The sequence below is a fragment of the Lactuca virosa genome, chromosome 1 (genome assembly GCF_052849685.1).
Source record: "Lactuca virosa cultivar CGN04683 chromosome 1, Lactuca_virosa_CGN04683_v6, whole genome shotgun sequence".
Taxonomy (NCBI): Eukaryota; Viridiplantae; Streptophyta; class Magnoliopsida; order Asterales; family Asteraceae; genus Lactuca; species Lactuca virosa.
In genome coordinates, this window is record NC_136426.1 from 30,432,090 (window position 1) to 30,454,686 (window position 22,597).

General features: G+C 34.1%; 3 protein-coding genes across 4 annotated transcripts; all 3 read right to left on the minus strand.

The window, feature by feature from the left end:
* Positions 1 to 4,526: 4,526 nt before the first annotated feature.
* Positions 4,527 to 6,611, minus strand: LOC145162199 (large ribosomal subunit protein eL8z). 2 transcript variants are annotated; one of them, XM_079081478.1, is made up of 7 exons: positions 6,518 to 6,611; positions 6,223 to 6,270; positions 5,915 to 6,116; positions 5,296 to 5,465; positions 5,074 to 5,202; positions 4,881 to 4,973; positions 4,527 to 4,796 (listed from the first exon to the last, which is right to left on the minus strand). In XM_079081478.1, exons 1-7 carry the CDS (start codon positions 6,518 to 6,520, stop codon positions 4,665 to 4,667), a joined length of 777 nt encoding a protein of 258 aa, XP_078937604.1. In that variant the 5' UTR covers positions 6,521 to 6,611; the 3' UTR covers positions 4,527 to 4,664. The 2 variants fall into 2 exon arrangements, with proteins under 2 accessions (XP_078937604.1, XP_078937564.1); XM_079081438.1 differs by having other exon boundaries at positions 5,074 to 5,465.
* Positions 6,612 to 9,156: 2,545 nt separating this feature from the next.
* On the minus strand, positions 9,157 to 13,664 carry LOC145162364 (uncharacterized). Its single transcript, XM_079081553.1, has 15 exons — positions 13,121 to 13,664; positions 12,968 to 13,029; positions 12,702 to 12,769; positions 11,964 to 12,085; positions 11,571 to 11,676; positions 11,430 to 11,481; positions 11,124 to 11,241; positions 10,979 to 11,009; positions 10,852 to 10,875; positions 10,619 to 10,743; positions 10,443 to 10,524; positions 10,222 to 10,344; positions 10,092 to 10,145; positions 9,937 to 10,006; positions 9,157 to 9,667 (listed from the first exon to the last, which is right to left on the minus strand). Exons 1-15 carry the CDS (start codon positions 13,311 to 13,313, stop codon positions 9,332 to 9,334), a joined length of 1,566 nt encoding a protein of 521 aa, XP_078937679.1. The 5' UTR covers positions 13,314 to 13,664; the 3' UTR covers positions 9,157 to 9,331.
* A 5,729-nt stretch (positions 13,665 to 19,393) lies between these two features.
* LOC145104253 (cell growth defect protein) lies at positions 19,394 to 20,825 on the minus strand. The gene is made up of 3 exons (XM_079041523.1): positions 20,653 to 20,825; positions 20,017 to 20,187; positions 19,394 to 19,649 (listed from the first exon to the last, which is right to left on the minus strand). Exons 1-3 carry the CDS (start codon positions 20,752 to 20,754, stop codon positions 19,566 to 19,568), a joined length of 357 nt encoding a protein of 118 aa, XP_078897649.1. The 5' UTR covers positions 20,755 to 20,825; the 3' UTR covers positions 19,394 to 19,565.
* Positions 20,826 to 22,597: the final 1,772 nt, after the last annotated feature.

A 22,597-nucleotide genomic window follows, 5' to 3' on the forward strand; every position in this document is an offset into this window, starting at 1 on the left:
GCTAATGGAATTTATTATTTCCATGAAATAAATAATTTTCAATTTAATTATAAGAGTTTTATTGAATTTTTATTAAAATCAATTTCTAATAAATAAGCAATTGTATCAAGTTGTTGTTAGTGTGACCCATTAGTATCATATGTTATTTAGTAATATCATTTTAATATGACTCTTGAGCATACTAGGCCTTTCATATCCTCCCCTGCTCTTGTACTTCTTCACAACTTTGTATAGCTTCGAAAATATATTCGGGTATCATTGGTGGAAGTGGTCTACCACGATGAAAATTTGTATGATGAGGTAAGACATTGGAAAATGGGTTAAGTATTGAACAATAACCTTCTTCGTATTTCACAACTATAACCTCATTTGTTGGAATTTGGGGAGTTTGCGATTAAAAAGTAAATACCATGACAATGTAATCATAAAAAACAAATAATTTGATTACATAAACATAAAATTGCAAGTGGTTTCTTTGGTGTTAGTCTTGGGAGCTTAATGATCAGCGTTTCATTGGACATTTCATTTTCATACGAAGTTGAAGAGGATGTATCGTTTCCATTTTGTATGCAAATTGATAGACCATATCGTGAAAAAAAAAATTAATGGAATCTGAAAGTGATTTCATGACCAAAATCGTATGAGCACATGGTATATCGTAGAGTCATTTACGACATGTATTACAGTATAAGTAATATCATGTATATTGATGTGATTCTTAATAGAGTATACCTTCCAAGGTCCATAGTCATCCATCCTCCTTTCAAGCTCCATAGTCAACCATCCTCCTTACAAGCTTCAGTTGTACATAAGGGTTGATTTCATTATAAAGTTTCATTGCATAAGATATTAGGATTCTCGTCAAAAAATGTTAAAATGTATATTACATGTAGATGCTAATATATTTACTTGCACCATCATGGTGTTGAGAATACCAGGATTGCATCATGCCACGAAAAACCTCAATGAGTCATTATCATTACATTTCAGTCATCAATTAATAACATGTAAATGGCATCAAAAATATTAAAGGTTATTTTATTATATTATACACTATGGAAGCATACCTTTTGCCCATTTATCATGACTTGTATTTTCAAATCATTCACGATTAACTCATAATTGCACGTTAAAGCCTTATCTAAACTCTATTCGAAATCAGACGTTCTATAGACTTTACATGTTTCCCAGAAAAAACTTTCCATTTTTCTATTTTTCCATGTCCTAGATCTCAAATACTTAATCAAATTCCAACATCAAAACCTTGTGATATGCATTTAGGAAGACATTTCTAATTGTCATGTCAATTGAGTTGGCCACATAGGATATCAATGCTAGATTTCAAACCTCCCCAAGGCATTCCTTCAGCCTCATTAAAAATTGAGAGCATGATTTTCCACTCTTTGTTTTGTCTACTTTGTTCACCACCGGCTGGATTTGGTGGTTTATGTTCATAGGTGACAGGTAAGAAAATGTTGCCTAATGTGTAAGTATTTCCCTTTAAGGGGCATTTGCTATATAAATTATTGGTCACATTTACGTTAGAAATGTCCGAACTTACATTGAGTTACACCATCAATCACAGCAATATTAATCAAATTGTAACTACAAACTAGTATTGTATGTAAAATAAATCCTACCAGGCAACCTAAGGCAACAAATAAGATTTCAAAACGATCAATCTTTCTTGATATGGGTAAATCTTTTAGGATTGATTTTTTATAGATTGTAATAGTAGTCAATGAGTCTAGAAAAATAAATTTGCAATGTTAGTAGTTGAATGCATTAATCTATTGAATCGTTGTTGCTTTCTATTTATTTTGTATTTCCATACATTTATTTGGTAAGGAGTTGTTTTAGATTGCTTATTTAAACAACTTATGTTTATTTATAAAAGTGTTTATTACCTTTGCTAGTGTTTTTTTAAGATATGGATGGTTTTTATTAACAAAAGTTAGCAATAACTAACAAACAATTACATTGGAATAGACTTAATAGGGTTTAAAGCCAATCCATCCATCTAACGTTAAGACGTTTATTCCTACTATCAGACTAGGAAAAAAGAATGATTAACAATGAAATCTTTTAAAGAACTCCTTCGAATCCATGATCATCAAAGACAAGTCTATTTCTAAAATTCCAAATAAGCCAACATGTCACCATAACAATAACCTCCAAGGCAGATCGTCTAGTACTAGAGAGATGGACCGAACCAGCCAAAGAAAGTTTGGATTAGCTTATCCAATATCAAACTATAAGCCAATAAGTTGTTTTTTAGTGTTTGGCAATTTCTGTTTATAGATGTAAAATCATCAATGAAGGCCAAATATATAGATAGTTTTTCTTCAACAGTAAAGAAAAACTATTCTCATGTCTAGCAAAGAACTAGAAAAAATAATTACAAATGGTCTTTTAACTAATTAACCCAACTGACATTACAATTGGGTCTTCTAAAGCACAAACATCGTAAGGAAAACATAACTATATTATCAACTAAATCACTCTTTCGCAACTTTCCATTACCAAAAAGGACGTAATTTCTGTAACGTGACAGCATTCAACAGGTGGTTATAACCACAACCTCCGGTCTCTCTTTTTGCAACTGTATCATATTATTATCATCCACTCAAGATAACCACTACGAAATCGACCACAAAATGACACCACTTCCAAATAGCCCTCCATACCTCTACCACTACAAGACAAGAAAATAACATGTGATTGATAGTTTCGACCCGCCTATCACAAACTACGCACCGAATCTAATCCAACTCTAACCCTCTACTAGACAAAGCAAATCTAGTTGAAAACTTGTCTAAAACCTCTCGCCAAATGAATATATTGACTTTCCTTTAAACTCATCTACACCATCTAGTAGCCACTTGGTACCTTGGATCATTATCGAGTCAATATGGTGCCTAGTCACCCCAACCGAGAAAGCTCCAGTCGGGTCTTAAGCCCAAGACAAAGGGTATGTATCATCCAAAAACATCACATTTTGCAACTCGAAGATCAATTGATGGAATTGTTCTTCCTCTGATCCCCCCCCCCCCCCCCCCTATCTCTCTCCCTACATCTACCTCCAAACAACACCATCACGACACGACAATCCAAAATGCGACATTCTGACTCAATTTAGAGCTGAAACAATCTCCAAAAACATACCCAAAACTGTTGATTTCCCAGCCTCATCTCTCCAAAAATGAAGCTTATCTTCACTAGCAAGTTTGTATTTCAACGTAGAATACAAAATAATATTGCCATCATGCAAGTAGTTAACGGAACCAGTTATATGCGCCAACGTCCACGTCTTCAAATACCTCGAATCCCTTGACTCCAAGCCGCCACGCTCACCATGGATTTCTTTAATCAATCTCGAGCAAAACGCTCCTTCCTCATACTAGAACCTCTATCTATAATTTGAAGAAGAGCTAAGTTGAACGAAGCCAAACTTCCCACACCCAAACCTCCTTTTCCACACTAGCACATATTCTATCCTAAGCCACCCACGCCATCTTCTTCTCATCTTCTTCACCATACCAAAAGAAAAATGAATGAAGTTGCTCAAGAGTTTTCAAAACACCTTAAAGTACCCTATATAAAGACATGTATAGAATCCCTAGACTTCCTAAGACTTATTTGATTAAAGTCAGCCTACCCCGATAGAGAGCGTATTCACCTTCCACTTAGATAAATTACATCTAAACCATTACACTAAAGTACTCCAGTTCCCCATACGATCTATACTAGTCCCCATAGATAGCCCCAAATGCATGAAAAGGAAGAATACACTAGGCACGCCTGTCCCTAACTTCATCCCATTAACTTCCTCCTAACTAACTCTAACTCCATATAAGTCATTCAAAACTTGGACAATATTATCAACACCGACATGACATCACTCAGACAAAAATACCACATCATCGGCATAAAAAAATGTGTGACATATTGAATCTACTACTTTTAATCGCCGCACCCTTAATCTTGTTATCCATGACACTCTCATAAATTGCAATATGCAACCCTTCTATAGCCACCATAAACAGAAAAGGGGATAAGGGAATCCACTCTCTCCATTTCATCCCAAATCCAAAAGTCACCATCCCATGATCCAAATAATCATAGCATAGCGAATTATATGCTTTTTCGAAGTCTACTTTGAAGATCACAAGTTTTTCCTCTTTTTTGTATCAATAAATAATCCCGCTCACTATAAGAAGACCACCCAAAATCCGTCTCCCCTTCACAAATGCACTTTGCTCACGATGACCTATTTACAAACCACCTTAGCCAACATTAGAGCAATAATCTTATATTGCATACCAATCAACGAAATCGGTCTAAAGTCTTTGACATGCATCAGATTTAAGATCTTTGGGATAAGGGTAATAAACGATTTCAAACAAAACTTTAATTTTCTTGCCAATTTATATTGGATTATGGTCAACTTGATTCGCAAAATTTCAACTTAATTCTATCAACTGCATACGCTCTGATTTTTTTCTGATAACAGAATGGGACATAGATGACAAAATTTGAATAAGTTGGCATTAAAAAAAGTCAAACAGCAAGTATCAAGTTCCAAAAGTCAAAAACCAGATAGAATGTTCTAAAAACAAGAAATGTTTCTAAATGCAAAGCTCTCCATTACAAAAAGGGTTTCTCTAATTCAACCTCTGAGCAGCTTCCTTGGCCAAAACCCTTTCCTTTGCCTTTGTTTTCGCCTGGGATTTGGAACCCATTATTCCTCCACCCCACTTCTTCCTATACTCTTCATACTTGTCATTGAAGTTCGCCTAAAATATTCCAACAAATCAAATCACATTAATTCACAACACATAAACCATCATTCATTTTACTTGATCAAAAACCAAACAAACCTTGATAGCCTCCAAGATTCTGCTGAACTCCATTTTGTCTTCATTCTTCACTGTAGTCAAGCAAAGAGCTGCTGCAGTTTTCTGATGTACAATCTGATACATTCAAACAACTCCATTAAGTCATTTTCCCAAATAGCTATGATTTATCCAAACAGAACTTAATGGAGAAAGAAAAAAGGAAACATGTTCTTACAGTTCCAAGTCTGGATTTCCCCTTAACAATGCAGTATGGGATTTCCATCTTTCTGCACAATGCTGGAAGCCAGACAACCAACTCAATGGGATCCACATCATGAGCAATCACAACCAATTGAGCCTTGTTCTGAAACATAGTCATATAAAATTTTAGAGCTTTGTAAATAAAGATAGAATTGAGAGATATTGAGCTATAAAAGTTAGAAAATTGAGAGCAAACCTGCTCAATGAGATAAGTGATGTGGTTAAGTCCATACTTCACCACAATAGGCTTCTTAGCCTCAACTGTCTTTCCTTCAGTCTCAGCTTGGGCTCTTTTAAGAAGACGTTCTTTTTTTGCAGCTTTGTCCTCTGGCCTATATTTGAGCAGCATCTTGAACAAAGTAGTAGCTACATATCACATCACAGAGACATAAATATCGTGTGATATGACAGCTCAACCAAATATAAAATTAGTGATCAAATAGTAAAAACTATTTATATTTAGTTGCAATACTTCAAAAATCTTATATCGCATTACACACTAAGGGTTTTGCTAAATCATGAAAAAAATCATTTATTACATTGTAAAGCTTTCATCTTGTACTGCTTGTTTAAAGAATAGAATGCCAAAAGCAGGAATGATAATTCAACATATGGTGTCCACTAAGTTTTGCAACTATGTTTCATAATTAAAAAAGAAGAAAAGTAGTGTCCAAAAAACATTCAAATGATTTAAAAAACTTTTCAAGCAAATACTGTGATATCATTTGAACTGAGATGAAATGTGCAAGAAAAATGACATGTTGATTATGACATTAAGAGCAAGCATAAAAATGATAAGAGTCGCCCAATATTACCAAGATTCTTGTCGAGGGTTTTGGTAAACTGATTCAAGGCAGGTGGGACCTTCAAACGCTGCTTGAGGATCCTCCTCTTTCTCTGAATCCGAACGACTTGTGGCCATCTCACAAACCTGTGAAGATCCTTCTTAGGAGGCAATGCTCCACCAATTCCAAATTGTTTGGGCCTTTTCTCAAACAACGGATTCACAACCTTCTCCTGTATAGAAAAAATATGTACATATACAGATATCGTTAAACAAATTTGAATTGCAGATAGACAGTAAAGATGAACAGATCATTCCAATAATATCCACAGATCATACCGCCGTTTTCTTCTTGGTTGCAACCGCCTTTCCACCTTTCTTTGGGGCCTTCAAGTGATTAAAAATAAACGCATATTAAGATTTGATTCAAATAAACAAAAACCACGAATCAACAAGTAAAACGAGAGAGAGAGGAGTTGACGAATCTTGTGGGTTTTATGGATGAAACAAAACAACAAACAACTACACAAACACTTCTCAAATCCAACTTTTTTCAAATTTCCATATATACAGATCAGAAACATATCAGAAAACCAGAAGTCATTGAATTAATTGAAAGAGATTGGAGACTCACCATGTCTGAAAGTAGAGATTGAAGGTCTAGAAAACGGCAGTGATTAAAAGGGTTTTCGTGTTTATAAGAAAGACGAGGTTTATAGCTTTTAGGGTTTCACATAACTTGGGCCATCCCATATGAGCTGGACCGGGTTTATACCTTCTCGGCTTCATTTTACAGCCCATCGGGCCAACAGCTCGCTTTTATATGATTATTATTATGTTTTTTTTAATTACATCTTTAGTAGTTTAGTGGACATGAATAGGGCTGTAAACGAAATGAACGTTCAACGAACTGTTCGTGAACCGTTCGGCGGGAAGTTCGTTTATGTTCGTTTATTTAATAAACGAACGAACATGAACACAAATTCTCGTTCGTTTAGTTAAACGAACGAACATGAACAATGGTCTCGTTCGTTCAATTATGTTTGTGAACGTTTGTTTATATTCTTCGTATACGTTTGTTCATGTTCGTTCATATAAGTTACTTTTATCTTCATATATGTTTAATTGTGTTTGATTACATTACTATATCATATGTTCGTTTATGTTCATATATGTTTGTTTATGTTTGTTTGTTTATGTTTGTTTGTTTATGTTCGTTTGTTTAGCATGTTCACGAACATAAACGAACGAACATGAACAATGTAATTTGTTAAACGAACGAACATGAACAATAAAACTCGTACGTTTAACCGTTCGTGTTCGTTCATTTGTTCCGTTACTTAAACGAACGAACATGAACAAGCCCCGTTCGTGTTCGTTTGGTTCGTTTACAGCCCTACACATGAATAACTTAAATTTCAAGAAATAGATGCTCGCAATTGAACCTGAACTCTATTTAAAGATTACCATCTACTAACCATTCAAAAAAGCATGTACAAAACACAAAATACATAAAATATAAATACTAAAAGACAAACAAATATTATAAGATTTCAACTCAAATTCTTAATTTCACATGCCAATGTAACTTGAATCAATCTTGTGTTGTAAACATATTTGCTTATAGATATTTCCAATGTATTGAAGCCGTCAAGATCAACTTTGTTAGTCCATCAAAGTTTTATAAAGAATTTTGAACCACTGAAGCTAAAATCTTTCTTATAATCTATTAAATAAAAAAAAATGAACGGCAAATACAAATATATACTAAACTATTCTTATATTATTTCACATATATTCACAGTGGGACTTAAACCTTCGACCTCATGGAGGGAGGCAACATCGGATACCGTTTGGGCTAAATTATTCCATCTATTAAATAAATACTAATATACAATGCATAGTTTAATTGAAGAGTTGAATGAGGTGACATGACTAATTGACATTAAATGTCTTAACTCTACCACTTTAATATGTCATGTTGGCATTCAATTGATATGGAGTTCAATGGATAACTCTTAAATAAGAAAAATGAAACATTTTAATTGTTAAATATGGGGATAATGACTTATAAGGGTAACATAGTTTAGGTTGTGTTCACGTTTAGTCCTTAAAGTTATTTTTTGTTCATATATTACCATTGAACTTGTTTGGATTGTTCATATTACATTCTTATGACTGATTGATGTAGTTAATATAGTTTAGGTTTTTGTTCACATTTAATCCCTTAAGTTTTATTATCCACCTATTAGCATTAAACTTTTTTGGATTGCTCACATTACATCCTTATGAACTTGTTTGGACAGTTTGCATTATATTCATATGACCTGGAAGCTCCGGTTGTCTTCTATGTTGCCACTGAACCGTTTTTTAACTAGCCCGTATGAGATGTGTTTATGTTTGAGCTCAGACCTATTCAATCTTTCATCTTCTTAAAACTGTAACTCATTCGTTTGAAGTCAGAATGTCATAATCTTTTTCAACACATAGTTTTATGTTTGTACTTCATTTTAGACTATATAAACACATTATTAATGAGAACCGATAACTTGACCGATTAGACTATCTATTTCGGTTCCAACTAAGCACTATTAGCTTAGTCAGCTTTTATCTGCCCATCTACTTAATACCATGCAGACTCATCAAACAACACGATCGACCCTAAAAAGATCAAACCATTTCTCTAGCGATGTGAATAAACTATTGTAGAAATGGTTAATGACTTACAAAGGTACCATTTTTTAGGTTTTGTTCATATTTGGTCCCTTTTTTTGTCATTATATTACCGTTAAACTTGTTTGAACTGTTCACATTACATCCTTATAACCGGCTAAAACCTACACTAACCAGTCATAAGAATGTAATGTGAACAGTATAAATAAGGTTAATGGTAATATGTTTTACAAAAAATAACTTCAATGACTAAACATGAACATAGCCTAAACTACGTTACCTTTTAAAGTCATTATCCCTTTAATATGTTTAAATTAAAAATTTTTAAATATGTTTCATTAAATTTTACAGAGTTTAATGCATTATAAAAAAAAAATATGTAGTACAGTATAAAGAATAGAATGATGATGTCTCATTTCATTAAACTATAATGAATTCAATGTATTGTAGATAAATAACATTCACATCTTTTACAAAGATGATAAATAGTTTTTGTTTCATGAGTGTTTGTCTGAGCCCATTGTACACACATAAGACCAAGACCTGTGGTATTCTGTTCTATCTTGTCTTACATAACAAAGAGGCCTAAAGGCCCCACAATTCAACATTGAAGAAATAATAAATTCAAGGAAAACATCCAAATTAAGATTACATAAATTCACAATTAAAAAAACATAAATTCTCATTTGTTCCGAATACTCAATGGATCAGAATACAAAGTTAGTGAAACAATGAAAGTACAAAGCACAAACATGCCAAAACTAGGTCATCTCATTTATGCCTTCTTTGGTCTTCCTCTTCCTCTTTTAGCCCCGGATGCACCTCCTTCCTTTGCAGCTGCAGACGAGCGGCCCCGCCCACGGCCTCTGGCGGAAGACTTCCCGCCCCTTTTACTCTTTTTAGCAAAACCGTTAGACTCTTCATCACTATAATCATCATCTCCATCAAAGCTTTCCTGTTTTGAGTCTTCTGAGTCCGATAATTCTTTTGATTTCTTCCTTTTTGCACCACCTCCACCTCCACCTTTTTTGTTATTTTGCTTGGCTGGTGCCGGAGCAGCTGCAGCTTCTTCAACACCTTCACCCGCAGCTTTGCCATCATAAATTTCAAGCTGTATATAACAAATGAGAACAACTCAACACCTCATTGATATTCCTTCACTAAAATAATAATACCAATAAAGAAACATCAACATCCATGCACAAGACATCGATATTGTGCTTGACATGCATTGTCAAATGGACAAAAATTGTAATTTTTTTGTCCCGCTCAAAAAAAAAATTACAATTTTTGTCCTGTTGACATGAGTCTCAGTCCAATGCATGTCAAACACAGTGAAACACAAGGGCAGAGCAAGTGTCTGCAATTTCCGTTGGTTACCTGGTCAAGTTTATCAGCAGCATTGGTTCTATCCACCACAACCAAGGAATGCGCAAAACCACATGCAACACTAGACCACAACACAACATTAAGAAAAGTTTAGGAACATAATAAAACATTAATTAGGCACACACACACAAAAATCAAAAACCAACCTGATAACATGAATGCCTTCAATGGACTCTACCTTTTTAGGGATTGAAGAAGATCTGCAACTCATAACAATGCAACCATTAGTAAAAAAATAAAAAGCAGAAGATTAGTAAGTGAGTAAGAATGACATACTTCTGCTGGTTAGGCCCATATCCAAGTTCACCAGACTGAGCATGGCCCCAGCTTATGCATGTGTTATCAGCACCAACAAAATGATGCATACTGCCTGAATCCATGCAATCTATGTTCCAACCACTGCACAAACAAACACACCCAAAAACAAAACTCAGTCTCAAATCTTACTATAAATGTATATATATTACTGATCAAATTTTCATGCCAAGTAGGGAAACCTGAGATCCATGAGAGGTTTAGGGTACATCCAGTCATCACCAGTGTTCTTAATCTTACCCCACATGTACATCTGCCCTCCACCTGAACACAAATATTTCCGATGATGAAAAGGATAAGTTATTATGTTTTAGCAACAAAACAATTAAAATTTATTCAAAAGAAAAGAAAGACATGCCAGCTGTAACAGCACAGTTGACAGATCCAGCAGAAACTACTGCATTAGAAGGTACAACATTGTTCTTTGTGAAAAAGTCAAGACGCCTAGGACTCCACTCATCCTTTTGTTCTTTATGTCCAAGCCTATAAATATAACAACCATGCATCAAGAACAATACATAAATAAACAAGGAAATGACTAAATCTGGTAAGCTATATATGGGTGATTCAACAAATGTAAGAACTACTGACCTTCCATATCCTCCAAAGCCCCACCTACAATGTTTGTATAGAAAGTTTTAGTAAAAGAAGAGACTTAACAAAACAATGATGAAACTCTTTTATAAGTATTTAACAAAGATAGTGATGGATAACTTACGTGTACACGTGGCCATTTGAGTCCACAGCAACTGAACACGCAACACAACCAAATTAGGAATATATTAATTGTAATAAATATTTTAAAACCTAAGACACCAAAATGTGTTTGTTTATATAAAGATACATAAAATTTATAAACTAACCTGTATGGTTTGATCCACAAGCAACTTTAACTATAGTTTCACCAGCAAAAGCAGAGATTGCTTTGGGGCGAGGTTGAGCCTCATAAGCAAGCCTCACAGAGCTATCTTTAGTATTGTACTGCAAATAAGAACAAAATCAAGTCAAATATGACCATTATTAATTTTAGGGAATCCAAAAAAGGTAATTTAATATTAGATGTTATGGGTCAACACATAACTATAAAGGCACCATTTTTGCAAAAACTCAAAAGTGATTTTTTTTTAAACTCGAGTGGAATAATATCCAAAAGGATCTTGCTTATATACCTCATTGTCAGTTCCATGTCCAAGTTGACCATACTGTGGAAGTCCAGCAGTTCTGAAAAAACAAGAGACAATGTAGATTTAGCAAATATTTGACCTAATTTAACATAACAAACTAATATCAAACAAATGCATTAACCATACAGTATTGTAGCGCCTTCAACAGAAGTCAACCAAACAGTGAAATCAGCTCCACATGCAACAGTTTTTACTTCAGAAACCAGACAACGTACAGGGTACAACTCAATTTCTACATAAGAGAAAGAAGCAAAAGAACTTATTAGCATCACAAAAAGAATCTACTTCCTGGAGACAATAAAAATAAACAATTTTATAGCTTTAGATGCACACACACTTGGAAAATGACAAGTTTGATCACACCTTATATGTCTTAAGTTGTTAGCTACCAGTAAATCTCGCCATGGTTTTATGTTGAATATAACTTTGGGCTTTGGTGTTATATGACATATTGCATTTGCTAACAAATCTAGTAGATTAAATGGATAAAAGGTGGTAGAAGAACAACAAGTGACTTACCATTTTTGGCTGAACCTGAACCGAGTTGCCCATGTTTATTCCAACCAAAAGCCAAAGAGATGCCATCTTCAGTCACTACAACTGTATGGGATCTCCCACTCGCTGCTTTCACAATTTTGTAACTGAAACCAAAATGTATGTGTGTTAATCACAAGAATGTAGTTTTATGATCCCATTAGGATTTATCAAATTTCAACAAAATAACATTTCTAATCATGTAGAACTGGCATCAAGAACTATTTCTTATACATGGATTATAGATTCATCGAGCATTCAAGTAATAGGAATAAGGTATTGTTTCTTTTTGAATTGAGTGGGAACATTAAGTTTTTCCTTTCTAACTTAATACAAGAAGAAAGACGTAACAGAGAGAGATAGAAAAAGGAGGGTTTACGGGAATCCTAACTTTTTACAAATTTGCCCTCATTTATTAGTTCATTCCATTTATATACTTAGATTCAACAACGGTTGGTATCGTAAGTCTAGATTTAAAAGATCTAGAGTCGTTTGTGTTTGTATTTGTATTTGACACACTTGATTGAATAAATAAGGAAAGTCTATGACCTATTCTATATTTTATGATGCAACCATCTGAGTGATGGGTATTTGAAATCACATAAGAAGTCGTGTATGTTATTAAATATAGTTTATTTTGTTGTTTAAAGAAAATTTTCCATTAAAGTCTTCTACTTCCCTATGTGTGCCACCAGTTACACAGAAAGAAGTAAAAGAACTTACGAAGCCAGTGCAGAGACAACTGTTGGCCTATCTCTTTGAATTTGATCCCCATGTCCAAGCTGCCCCTTCTGCAGAAACACAGGATTCTCCAGTATCAGATATCAAACCACGACAATTTGTGCAATAAGTCTCTGTTGGAATCACATAGATTTTGGAATACAAAACTTGTATGGTTGTGGCCATTAATAATGTGGTTTAGTACTTGAAATTTTCGTCTTAAAAAGATAAACTTTACATAGCTTAAACAAGAAATGTTATCAACGTACATCATTTCTTCCCCAGGTATAGCAACGTCCATCCACATCCAGAGCCACACAATGACAAGATGCTACAGAATTATTCCGAAAAGATAATTTAACTCCAAAAATGACAAAAATTCAGAAGTGAAAGCACAAAGAAGTACACTCAGCAAGACTTACCACAACCAGATGCAACATAGCGAATGTCAACGCCGACAAGAGGACGCAGCCGTGTTGGAGAAACTAAGTTACCTTCGCAACCCTTCTTTCGACCAATGGTGTCCCAAGCTGTCGTACCACAGAACAACAACTCTCCTCCCTTCACCTCCTCTTCTTTCTTCTCCGTCTCCGTCCCTGCCGCCGTCGTTGACATCTCCGGTCAAACAATTGATCAAGCTATTAAACCCCTGAACACTCGCAATGATACAAAAAATAGGATCTTTTCCGGCCGAAAGCAAGATCGTATTTGCTGAAACCCTACTTGTTGAAAAGGGGATTTTATTCTCGAAGCAAATGGGGTCTGTGTGATTGCTATTAATAAGGGTAATAAATCTTAAAACAAATATAGAAAAAGAGAGAGAGCGTGAGAAAGGATTGGGCAAATTGGGGCTTCAACTTTCAATCCCAATTCCACAGATTTGTTACTGTTTCCAATGTCATTTCATTTTCTTTAACTTTTTTTTTTCTCTTTCTTTTAGAGTCGTTGTCAGCAAGATTTCCCCCCTTGTTTTAAATTAGGGTTTAAGGGTTCCGCAGGTTCTTTCTTGTGCGCATTCGGGTCCTGGTGGCCCACTGCTTTCCCTCTTTTGAGATAGGTTCTTTCTTTTTGTATCCATTTGATGATTTCAAATCAAGTTACACTATTTTTTATTTTGGATATTTTTTCTATATTTGTAGGTATTACGAATCAATTTTTATCAAATTTTAGTTGTACGAAATTTTTTTGTTTCTACATTCTTTTTTATTTATTTTAAGAATGCATGTATGACTAATCTATGATGTTATTTCTACAATCTAATATGGTGTATCTTGTTATAGTTTGTATGATGTTATTTCTACATTCTTCTAATATGTTGTGCTTTGTTATAGTTTGTATGATGTTATTTCTACTTGATGTCTTTACTTCTATTTTGTTTTTCTTGTACTTTTGTTAGCTCTCTACTAGCCGTTTAAGGCTGATGGAAGTGGGCTCGGCGAACACCGGGCCGAGGCCGAGGCATGTCGAGCTCGGCTCGGCAATTCGGTGGGGTTGCACGGATGAGAGAGAAATTTGCAAATAACATTTTTCCTTCTTTTTTTACCATTTACTCAAACTCTTTTTTCAAAAAAAATACCATCTTTTCAAAAAAAAAAAATACACAATTTCAAAAATATAACCGTTTTTTTTTCAAAATTTCAAATTTTAAACTCTCAATCTTCAACTATAAATATCATCATCCTTATTCATTCAAATCTTCTTAATTCAATTCTCCTAACTTTTTTATTTTTCATCTTCTTCAAAAACTCATTCCTAATGGCTCGTGCGGTTCGTTTTTGGTCCCCTGAAGAAGAAATGTTGTTAGTTCGTTCATGGGTTTATGTTACAGAATACTCAATCCACGTTAACTTCCCTACGACAGCCTTTTGGAGGAGAGTCACCGAAAAATACAATCGTAAAGCCCTAGTCCCTCAAGGTAAAGAAGAAATCTACTTCTAATGGATGCACGCAAACGCACTTACAACTCAGTTTAACATTGTGTTTCGTAGGGTGATGCATGAAGCTAGAAATAGTGAAAATGAAAATAGTTTGCTAGAGAACGCTCTTGAGGATTACCGTGTTGAAACTAACAAAGATTTCCGGCTCGTTGAGTTTTGACAAATTGTGAGGCAGTCCCCAAAATTTGCTCAAATTTAAACTCGTTGTCTTTTAATTTAAATTTTTTTTCTAGTGTGTTATTTTTTTAAGTTTAAGTGTGTATTAGTTTAATTTCAAGTGTGTTATGTTTTTTAAGTTTAATTGTGTATTATTTTAATTTCAAATATGTTTTATTTTTTAAGTGTAAGCGTGTGATTTTCTTTGAAGTTAATGAAATTTTAGTTTAAAAAAAATAGTATGTTTGAAATGTTTATTTTTTTAAATTAATTAATTTTAAAAAAATACAATAGCAACTGTGGCAACCTATGTCATGTAAATGGCTAAAATTTGAAGGAGTGTGACAAATCTGATGTGACGCCTACATGGATCATGACAAATGTGTCACCACTCCCTCCAACCTAATATAATTGTTGTCATGCTAAAAAAAATGTATAACTAAAAGTCTAGCCAAGTGGGGGGCTTATTTGCATATCTTTTTGTTTCCTTTACCTTGATTTTGGAATTTGATTCTAATCAACTAATTAATCAACTTTAACGATTGCTCGTTTGGTTTTCATCAAGAGCACATCATTTATGGCAAATAACTAACAAATTTTTATAATTATTGTTTGTTGAACAATGTTTCCTGTTACATTTCAATTCATGTGGTTAAATTGTATGGTTGCCTATCTGGTGTGTAGAGCAAATTATATTCATAACATCATAAAAATATACACATTCTGAAACGGTAACTCAACAATTTCATAGGTATCATTATCCTCTAATTTTTTTTTTCGTTTTTCTCGTAAATAATTTTAATTTTTCTTAAAAAAAGTAATAGTCATATTTGGAGCATTAAAAACATATATTGAATATATGTAATGTGTATACATGGTAAATTACATTGTATGGATGGTATTCAATCCTATTAGAATCCTCTAAAGTAAGATTTAGATGATCTATAAGAAATTGAATCATAATGTCCTCATTATAAATGGTAAAGAGTATAATATGTGATAAACAATAATATGATTGGGATGGGCATGTCAACTTTCAAGTATCGCGTCCTATTACCCTATCTCTATTTTATGTTACGAAATTGTTAACACAAATTCTAATAACAGTTTATCAAGATTGATGCTTGAAACATGAGCTTACATGGGTATCTACACATAAACAATAAGTTTGATGCAAGGAACAATATCATGCAAACATGCGTTTTTGGTGAAAGATAGTTTTAGGGTTGGTAAAAACGTCTTTCGTCTTTATTACGAAATTTATGTGTTACAAACGAAATAATCAATTGTTTTGCAGTCTGTGTTGCTTCTCCCATGTATTTTGTCTAAAACATATCATATGGAAGATTGAATCATCAAGTCATAAATTTTTATATATAAAGATATTGTGTCACTCTTTTATAAAAAATAACTTGATTCAATATTTAACTTACATAAAGATGAATGTATAAGATGGAAAAATATATATATATATAGACGAAAAGCCATCTCTATGTCTTGTAACGTCCCGAAAATCTAATGTATTTTTTTTTTCATTTAAAAAAAATAAATCATACAAACGAGTTGTTCTAAAACTGATCAAAGTGAATATATCATTTAAATATCAGAGTAACATCATTAATTGTCAATGCGGAAAACACTAGGGGGATGTTGTGCAGTCACGTTGGGCCCCTCCTTTTCGAACTGAAAGTACCTGAAACCATAAATATGAAACCGTAAGCACAAAGCTTAGTAAGTTCCCCAAAATACCACATTCCAAAACATACAAATGTCATGGGCTACCCCGTGGTCTTTCCTTGCAATGTCGAGGACCAAATCTTGGTCTTACATATAAGTGTCAAGGGTCAGATTCTGGTCTTTCATACAATTGTCAGGGGTCAGATCTTTGTCTTCCATACAATTGCAAGGGGTCAGATCCTGGTCTTTCGTGCAAGCATCACAAAGACAACTAGCATGCCACATAACAAGTAATAGGTTGGCATTGGTGCCTTCGACTCATGGATACAGCGAGAAGACTCACCTCACAGTCTGAAAGAATAGTTGCACCGATCACTGCTCTAAAAGTTATCTCTACTAGTCACCTATACAATTAACAGGAACCCAAATCTCAAACTATAAATCAAATTACCCAAAATGCCCTTAGGTCAAACTTGGTCAACCCTGGTCAAAGTCAAAGTCAACGGTCAAGGTCCAAAAGTTAATATTTCTTCCCAGCGGAGTACGCCCAGCGTACTCTGATGTTGACCAAAAGTGGGGCGCTGACCGCGTACCACCAGGTACGCCCAGCGTATGCAGCCCAGTCCCAAAACTCCATTAAGAGTTTATTCCATTAAGTTCTTACATCCAAAGCTCAGATCCAAACCCAAAATGATGTCCTAAGTCATAAAGTTTCCAACTTTATGACTTTGCACGGCTATAAAGTGCTTAATGTCCAAAACCCTGAGTTCCTAACCCAATATGACATCACAACTCTTGCATGGAAGGGATAGAAGGGTCAAGATCACATTTTTATGGTTCATAATAGCTTTATAATGGATAAAGTTTCCAACTTTACCCATTAGAATGGTCCCAACAAACAAGATCTAGTCTTTAAGTCTCAAAGGGACCCAAAAGTTCATCTTTTTCGACTTAATCCATTCAGTACAAGTCTCCAACCTTCAGATCTGAATCAAAATGATCTTTAGATCGATAAAGTTTCCATTACCCATATCCAAAGGGGTCTAAATCTCTCTTTTCCCCGAGGCCTAAATCCTTATGATAACTGATCTTCAGGTCACGACCTCGAATCACCGAATGATCCTGAACAGGGTGTTACATGCCTCTACTAATGTGAAGAAATATCTCAAAGCAGAAACTCGACTCGTTAAAAATTGGAAGGTGATTTTTGTTCAACTATCGTGGAAGTCATGGTTAGACTGCATAGCGGGTGGAATGTGATTCTTGCAAACATGGTCTTGTTGGACGAGTAGTTACTCGTATGAGTGGAAGGATGTTCTCCATGTTAGCTGATATTGGGGCTAAAGACCATCATGAAGGTTTATATAGCTACTTGGCCGATCTTCACTATCACCTACTTGTTGTAGGAAAAATTCACAAACGTTGTAACTTGGCAGAAATGTAGGGGTGTCAATCTTAGACACAATACGATAAAAATACACGACTTGAAACGAACTTGGTACGAAATCGAATTCCAATTTGTGTTTGTGTCAAGTGTAAAAGATGCGGCATCATATTGTGTTCAAAATTTGACATGAAATTGACACATTTTAGCATGTGTTTGTCATGTTATATGTGATTAAATATGAATTAAAAAACCAATAATTGTATTGTGATATATTTGTCGTGACGTGATGTGTTTTAATCGACTTGTTTTCATGTTAATAAAAATAAACATGAAATCATGTTTTGTTCGTGTTGCATAAAACATTGGTGTGTCGTGTCGAGTCGGACAAAAACACGACATGACAAACCAATTTAGCACCCCTACAAAAATGGCAGCAAATGTGACATTAAGCACAACTGAAACTGCCCATCTATAGCCCTTGTTATTGCTAACATTTATTGCCATTACAGCTTAACCACATAACAAAACATACACAACATTTTGGCTATGTACTTTGACTGATAGTATTGTTTTATGTCAATTGTTAAGTATTCCGAATTTTGGGTTATGTTTAACCTATTAGCTTAAAATCCAGGTTTTAGTTGAAAAGTTATTAGTTAGATGAACAAGCTAATTGATAGCTGAAAAATATTACGTTTGATACAATTAGCTAGCTGGTAGATATAAAGTTACATAAAAGATATTTAGGATAATTGAGTATTCTATAATTAATTAATGGTATATTATGAATAATTTTAAAAACTACTTAATAGTTTTTTTAATAATAAGTTTAATAAACTATTTTTTTTATTTGTCACAATTTAAAAAAGTTCAAAGAAAAATATAGTTGTGGTTCATGGACATGTATTCTTTTTGTCTTTCTCCAAACTAGAATTACTAACTTGTCCTCCTTGTAATTTTTATGTAATTTGTATGTAGTATTTGTTTATATTTAACTTAAAGTTTTATTAAATAAAAATGATGGGACTCTCTCTCTCTCTCTCCTTTGATATCCTGACAAGCGGGTGTTAGTGATGATGAAGATGATGGCTCAATGAACAAAACGAACTTGGAGATTTAACTCAGATTTAGCAAAACTCATTTTTGTTATTCATCTTAGTAAAATCCACAGGATTTGATGAAACGATTTATGTTGATATACAACTTGAGGAAAAGCTTAAGCTCTACAGGAAGGAGTAAGGACCAAACATTACATTAGTTCTTGACTTTTTAATCAACTGGTGCTAGTTGGTATATGTTTGTGGTGGGTCTTGTGCGTCTGTAATAAAGGGTCCAACTAGGGGTAGTTTTGTCATTTCCCAGTTGAGTCGGTGCCAAGGGGTTTGTATAGTTTGTTGGAGCAGTTAGCTAATTCTTTTGTAAAGTGACTTTCACTCTTAATTCTCAAATGGCAGAATTCATGTAATCATTCGGTTTTAAGCATTCAACTGAAGGAGAACATTCTACTTCTTCTAATCTACTTCAATTGTATGAGAACATAGCAGAACTATCATATGCTTCAATTGTATTTTGCCCTGTTTTAAAATTCAAACACAAAAGTCTGCTCAAATCAGTTCTAAGAATGAACAAATCTACAGAAACTGAAATCATGATTCTGAAAATTAACAAAAAAAAAATGGCTCTTATACAAGAAAAAAAGCCAATAAAGCTTTAGTCTTTGCTCTTTTTCTCTTCTATACTCGACCTACTGAGTACAAATACACCAACTACAATGAGAAGGGCACCTGCAAACCACTGTATCAGACATGGAACTAATGAGATTGGCAATGAAATATCAAACACTTACATGATATGATGATAATTTACAATCTCATGCACGCTCTTACCAAAATATAACACCAATAGAATATTACAAGAAATACATTCTCAATTCTCAATTTGGAAAGAAATATGCAAATATGCAAAAAGCTAATTTGACACATAGTGGAAGTAAATAAAAATCTTGCTATTTATCAACTATTATCTACAACACCCTTACTAAAAAAGACTCGTGGAACCAAATCAATACAAACAGATTGTCTATAATGATAATAACCTGTAAGGAAAGTTTACAATCTTCAATAGCTAAAATTCACCTAATGTGGTTAGATAATAGATGTACCTTGAGTGATAGAGGTTCCTGAAAGAGGAAAAATCCAGCTAAACCAGAAGAAAGAAAGTTGGTTGCAAAGTTGGTGACAGTTGCTTGAAGAGATGAGAGAGCTTTCAAGCTATTCACATAGCATCCCCACATCACTACATTGAAAAATATAACCATGGCATACCTAAAAAGCTGTTGAAGAATAAAACTTTTCTATTAACTGTGCAAGAAGTATCAAAGTAGCACATAATCATGCTTAGATTCTTTAATCAGATTGGATGCTTTAATGGATTCATCAATGACGATGGAAACAAAATTGCAAGTAATCGAGATTTACAAGACACGAGCAAATCGACAAACTACTGCTCTGTTCTTCAAAGTATACTTATGAATTAACTAGGATTTAAATAGCAAACTTTTATTTTTTGAATGTCTCTATGGAAAATAGTGAAATGAACAATCGGATAAATTAAACATGAATACAAATCAGAACACCGTCAACAATGAAATAATCTATGTAAAAATTGATTAACTCGAATTCTGATTGATCGACGGTGACGAGTTAAGAGGTTTTAGGGTTCGGATCAAGTATGTGATGAGGTTTTTAGGACAGTAAAACAGAAAGCGATATACAAATGAGAAGGGGGGTATAACTACCTGTGGGCCAATGAACTTGGCAGAAATGGCAGCAAAAGCGGCATTAAGTCCAGCTGAAACCGCCCATCCATAGCCTTTGTTCTTGCTAAGATTCATTGCCATTAACGATATAACAAAACATACGACAATAGTTGGCTATGTACTTACCAAAGGGTTCCAAGTCTCACATAGGTTAAGGACATTAAAGACACGGTCTCACATAGGTTAAAGACATAGTTGATTAGTTTATGGTTCCTTAAAAAAATGACTATATATTTGGATTTATTTTATTTTATTTTTAACATGGGATCTAATCTAATCTTAAAGTACTAAAGATTTTACCTATGCTTCATACGAGACTTGAACTCTCAACCTTACGCCTCGTTCCCGAATTTAACAAAAGAAAAGAAGAGAAGAGAAAAGAAAGTAATGAGAAAAAAGAAGATAAATGAAAGGAAAACAAATTTTTTTTCGTGTTCCCGAGTTGGAGAGAAGTGGAAGGAAAATGAATCATTTTGTTCTTTCTTTCCAAATCCTCCCAAATCGGAAGGAAAGTTAGGAGAGAAATTGATTCTCTCATTTCCTTCCACTTCCCTCCTTTAATAAAACTCGGGAACACCAATTTCTTTTATTTTCTTCTCATTTCCACTCATTTCTTTTCCTTTCTCTCGTTAAGTTGAACTCGGGAACGGGGTGTTAAAGTCATGTTTGATACAGAGAATTAAGGGAAGAGAAATTAAATACTTTCCATTTATCTTGTTTGGTAAGGTCGTTGGGTATGAAGGTGATTCCACGTGTGGAATCCGACGTTGAAGGTCAATTTACGCGGGAACACCGTCCCGTTCTTTCGTAGTTGTCTTGTGGAGTGGGTGGCTTCACGGATCTTCACGGAGGCTCTCTCCCCCCTCCTCTGTATCTCCCTTCTTCTTCTCTGTATCTCCCTCTTTCTACGCGTGAACACCACCCCCTTGGGTTGTAATGGTGTTCTGAAATGGTTTGTGAACTGAGGTGGTAGCTTCTTCAAACGTAACGATACCCTACAACATATGTAGTAAAAAAGATGAGAAAGATAAATAATATAATTCCATTTCTACCATTTCATTTATCTTTTTCTAGGAAGAAATGGGGAGAGAAAAATAAATATTGAGCCCATCGTGAAAAAAAAAAGGAAAATTGGATTTACATCTTTATGTCTTCGGTTCGAAACTGGGTGTGCTCCTGATTTTTTGTCTATGATTTTCTTCGTCAATCAATATCTTCACAACTGCTTCTAGATTTCACAGCTTCAACAGACATCGACTACTTTAGTTTCAATTTCACAAGCTCTTATGGATTTCATATACGACTTTTGTGATTTCAAAACATCTTTTCTATCTGTTAAGGTATGACTTGATTTCTATTTTTTTGATCGATTTCTAATTCTTGGTTGATTTATGTATACTGGTTTTTGATTTCTGATTACTTGTTGGTTTGTGTTTGATTTAAAAATTACTGGATGTTGATTAGTTGGTGTTTGTTGAAGCGATTAATTGAATTTTTGGAAGCTTTCGTATTGATATTGGAATGAATTTTTGGAAGCTTTCGTATTCCAAAGGATATCGAAGCAATGTCAAGATTAATCGGTCAAAGAAAAAAAGCCAAAATTAGGATTTCATATGTTTTGAATTCAGGGCCTGATGTTTTGATGAAGAGTGATTCTTAATGAAGTGGTTCTTGTGATCAAGAATTAAAAGAGATCATTGATTTAGGATTTGTGAAGCCTTAGGGGGTGTTTGGGATTGCTTTTGAACATCAAAAATTCTTTTGGTAAGACTTTTTATAGAAGGACATCATGCAAAAGATGATATTTAAAATGTGTTTGGATTAATAAAATGACTTTTGGTCTAATTTTTGTATGTAAAATCCCAAAAAGTCACAAAATGTGACTTTTTGAAACTTTTTTTTTTCCTCTTTGCAAAAAGTTATT

Excerpts from the sequence above, each read along its gene's own strand:
- LOC145162364 (XM_079081553.1), bottom strand. The coding sequence starts at position 13,313 with ATGTCAACGACGGCGGCAGGGACGGAGACGGAGAAGAAAGAAGAGGAG. Across the intron at positions 11,482-11,570 it reads GTTGAAGGCGCTACAATACT|AACTGCTGGACTTCCACAGT; the intron begins GTATGGTTAATG and ends TTGTTTTTTCAG. Across the intron at positions 10,744-10,851 it reads GGCTTTGGAGGATATGGAAG|GCTTGGACATAAAGAACAAA; the intron begins GTCAGTAGTTCT and ends TTATATTTATAG.
- LOC145104253 (XM_079041523.1), bottom strand. The coding sequence starts at position 20,754 with ATGGCAATGAATCTTAGCAAGAACAAAGGCTATGGATGGGCGGTTTCA. Across the intron at positions 20,188-20,652 it reads CCAAGTTCATTGGCCCACAG|CTTTTTAGGTATGCCATGGT; the intron begins GTAGTTATACCC and ends ATTCTTCAACAG. Across the intron at positions 19,650-20,016 it reads AGGAACCTCTATCACTCAAG|TGGTTTGCAGGTGCCCTTCT; the intron begins GTACATCTATTA and ends TGTCTGATACAG.
- LOC145162199 (XM_079081438.1), bottom strand. Across the intron at positions 4,974-5,073 it reads GGAAATCCAGACTTGGAACT|ATTGTACATCAGAAAACTGC; the intron begins GTAAGAACATGT and ends TGAATGTATCAG. Across the intron at positions 4,797-4,880 it reads GAATCTTGGAGGCTATCAAG|GCGAACTTCAATGACAAGTA; the intron begins GTTTGTTTGGTT and ends GGAATATTTTAG.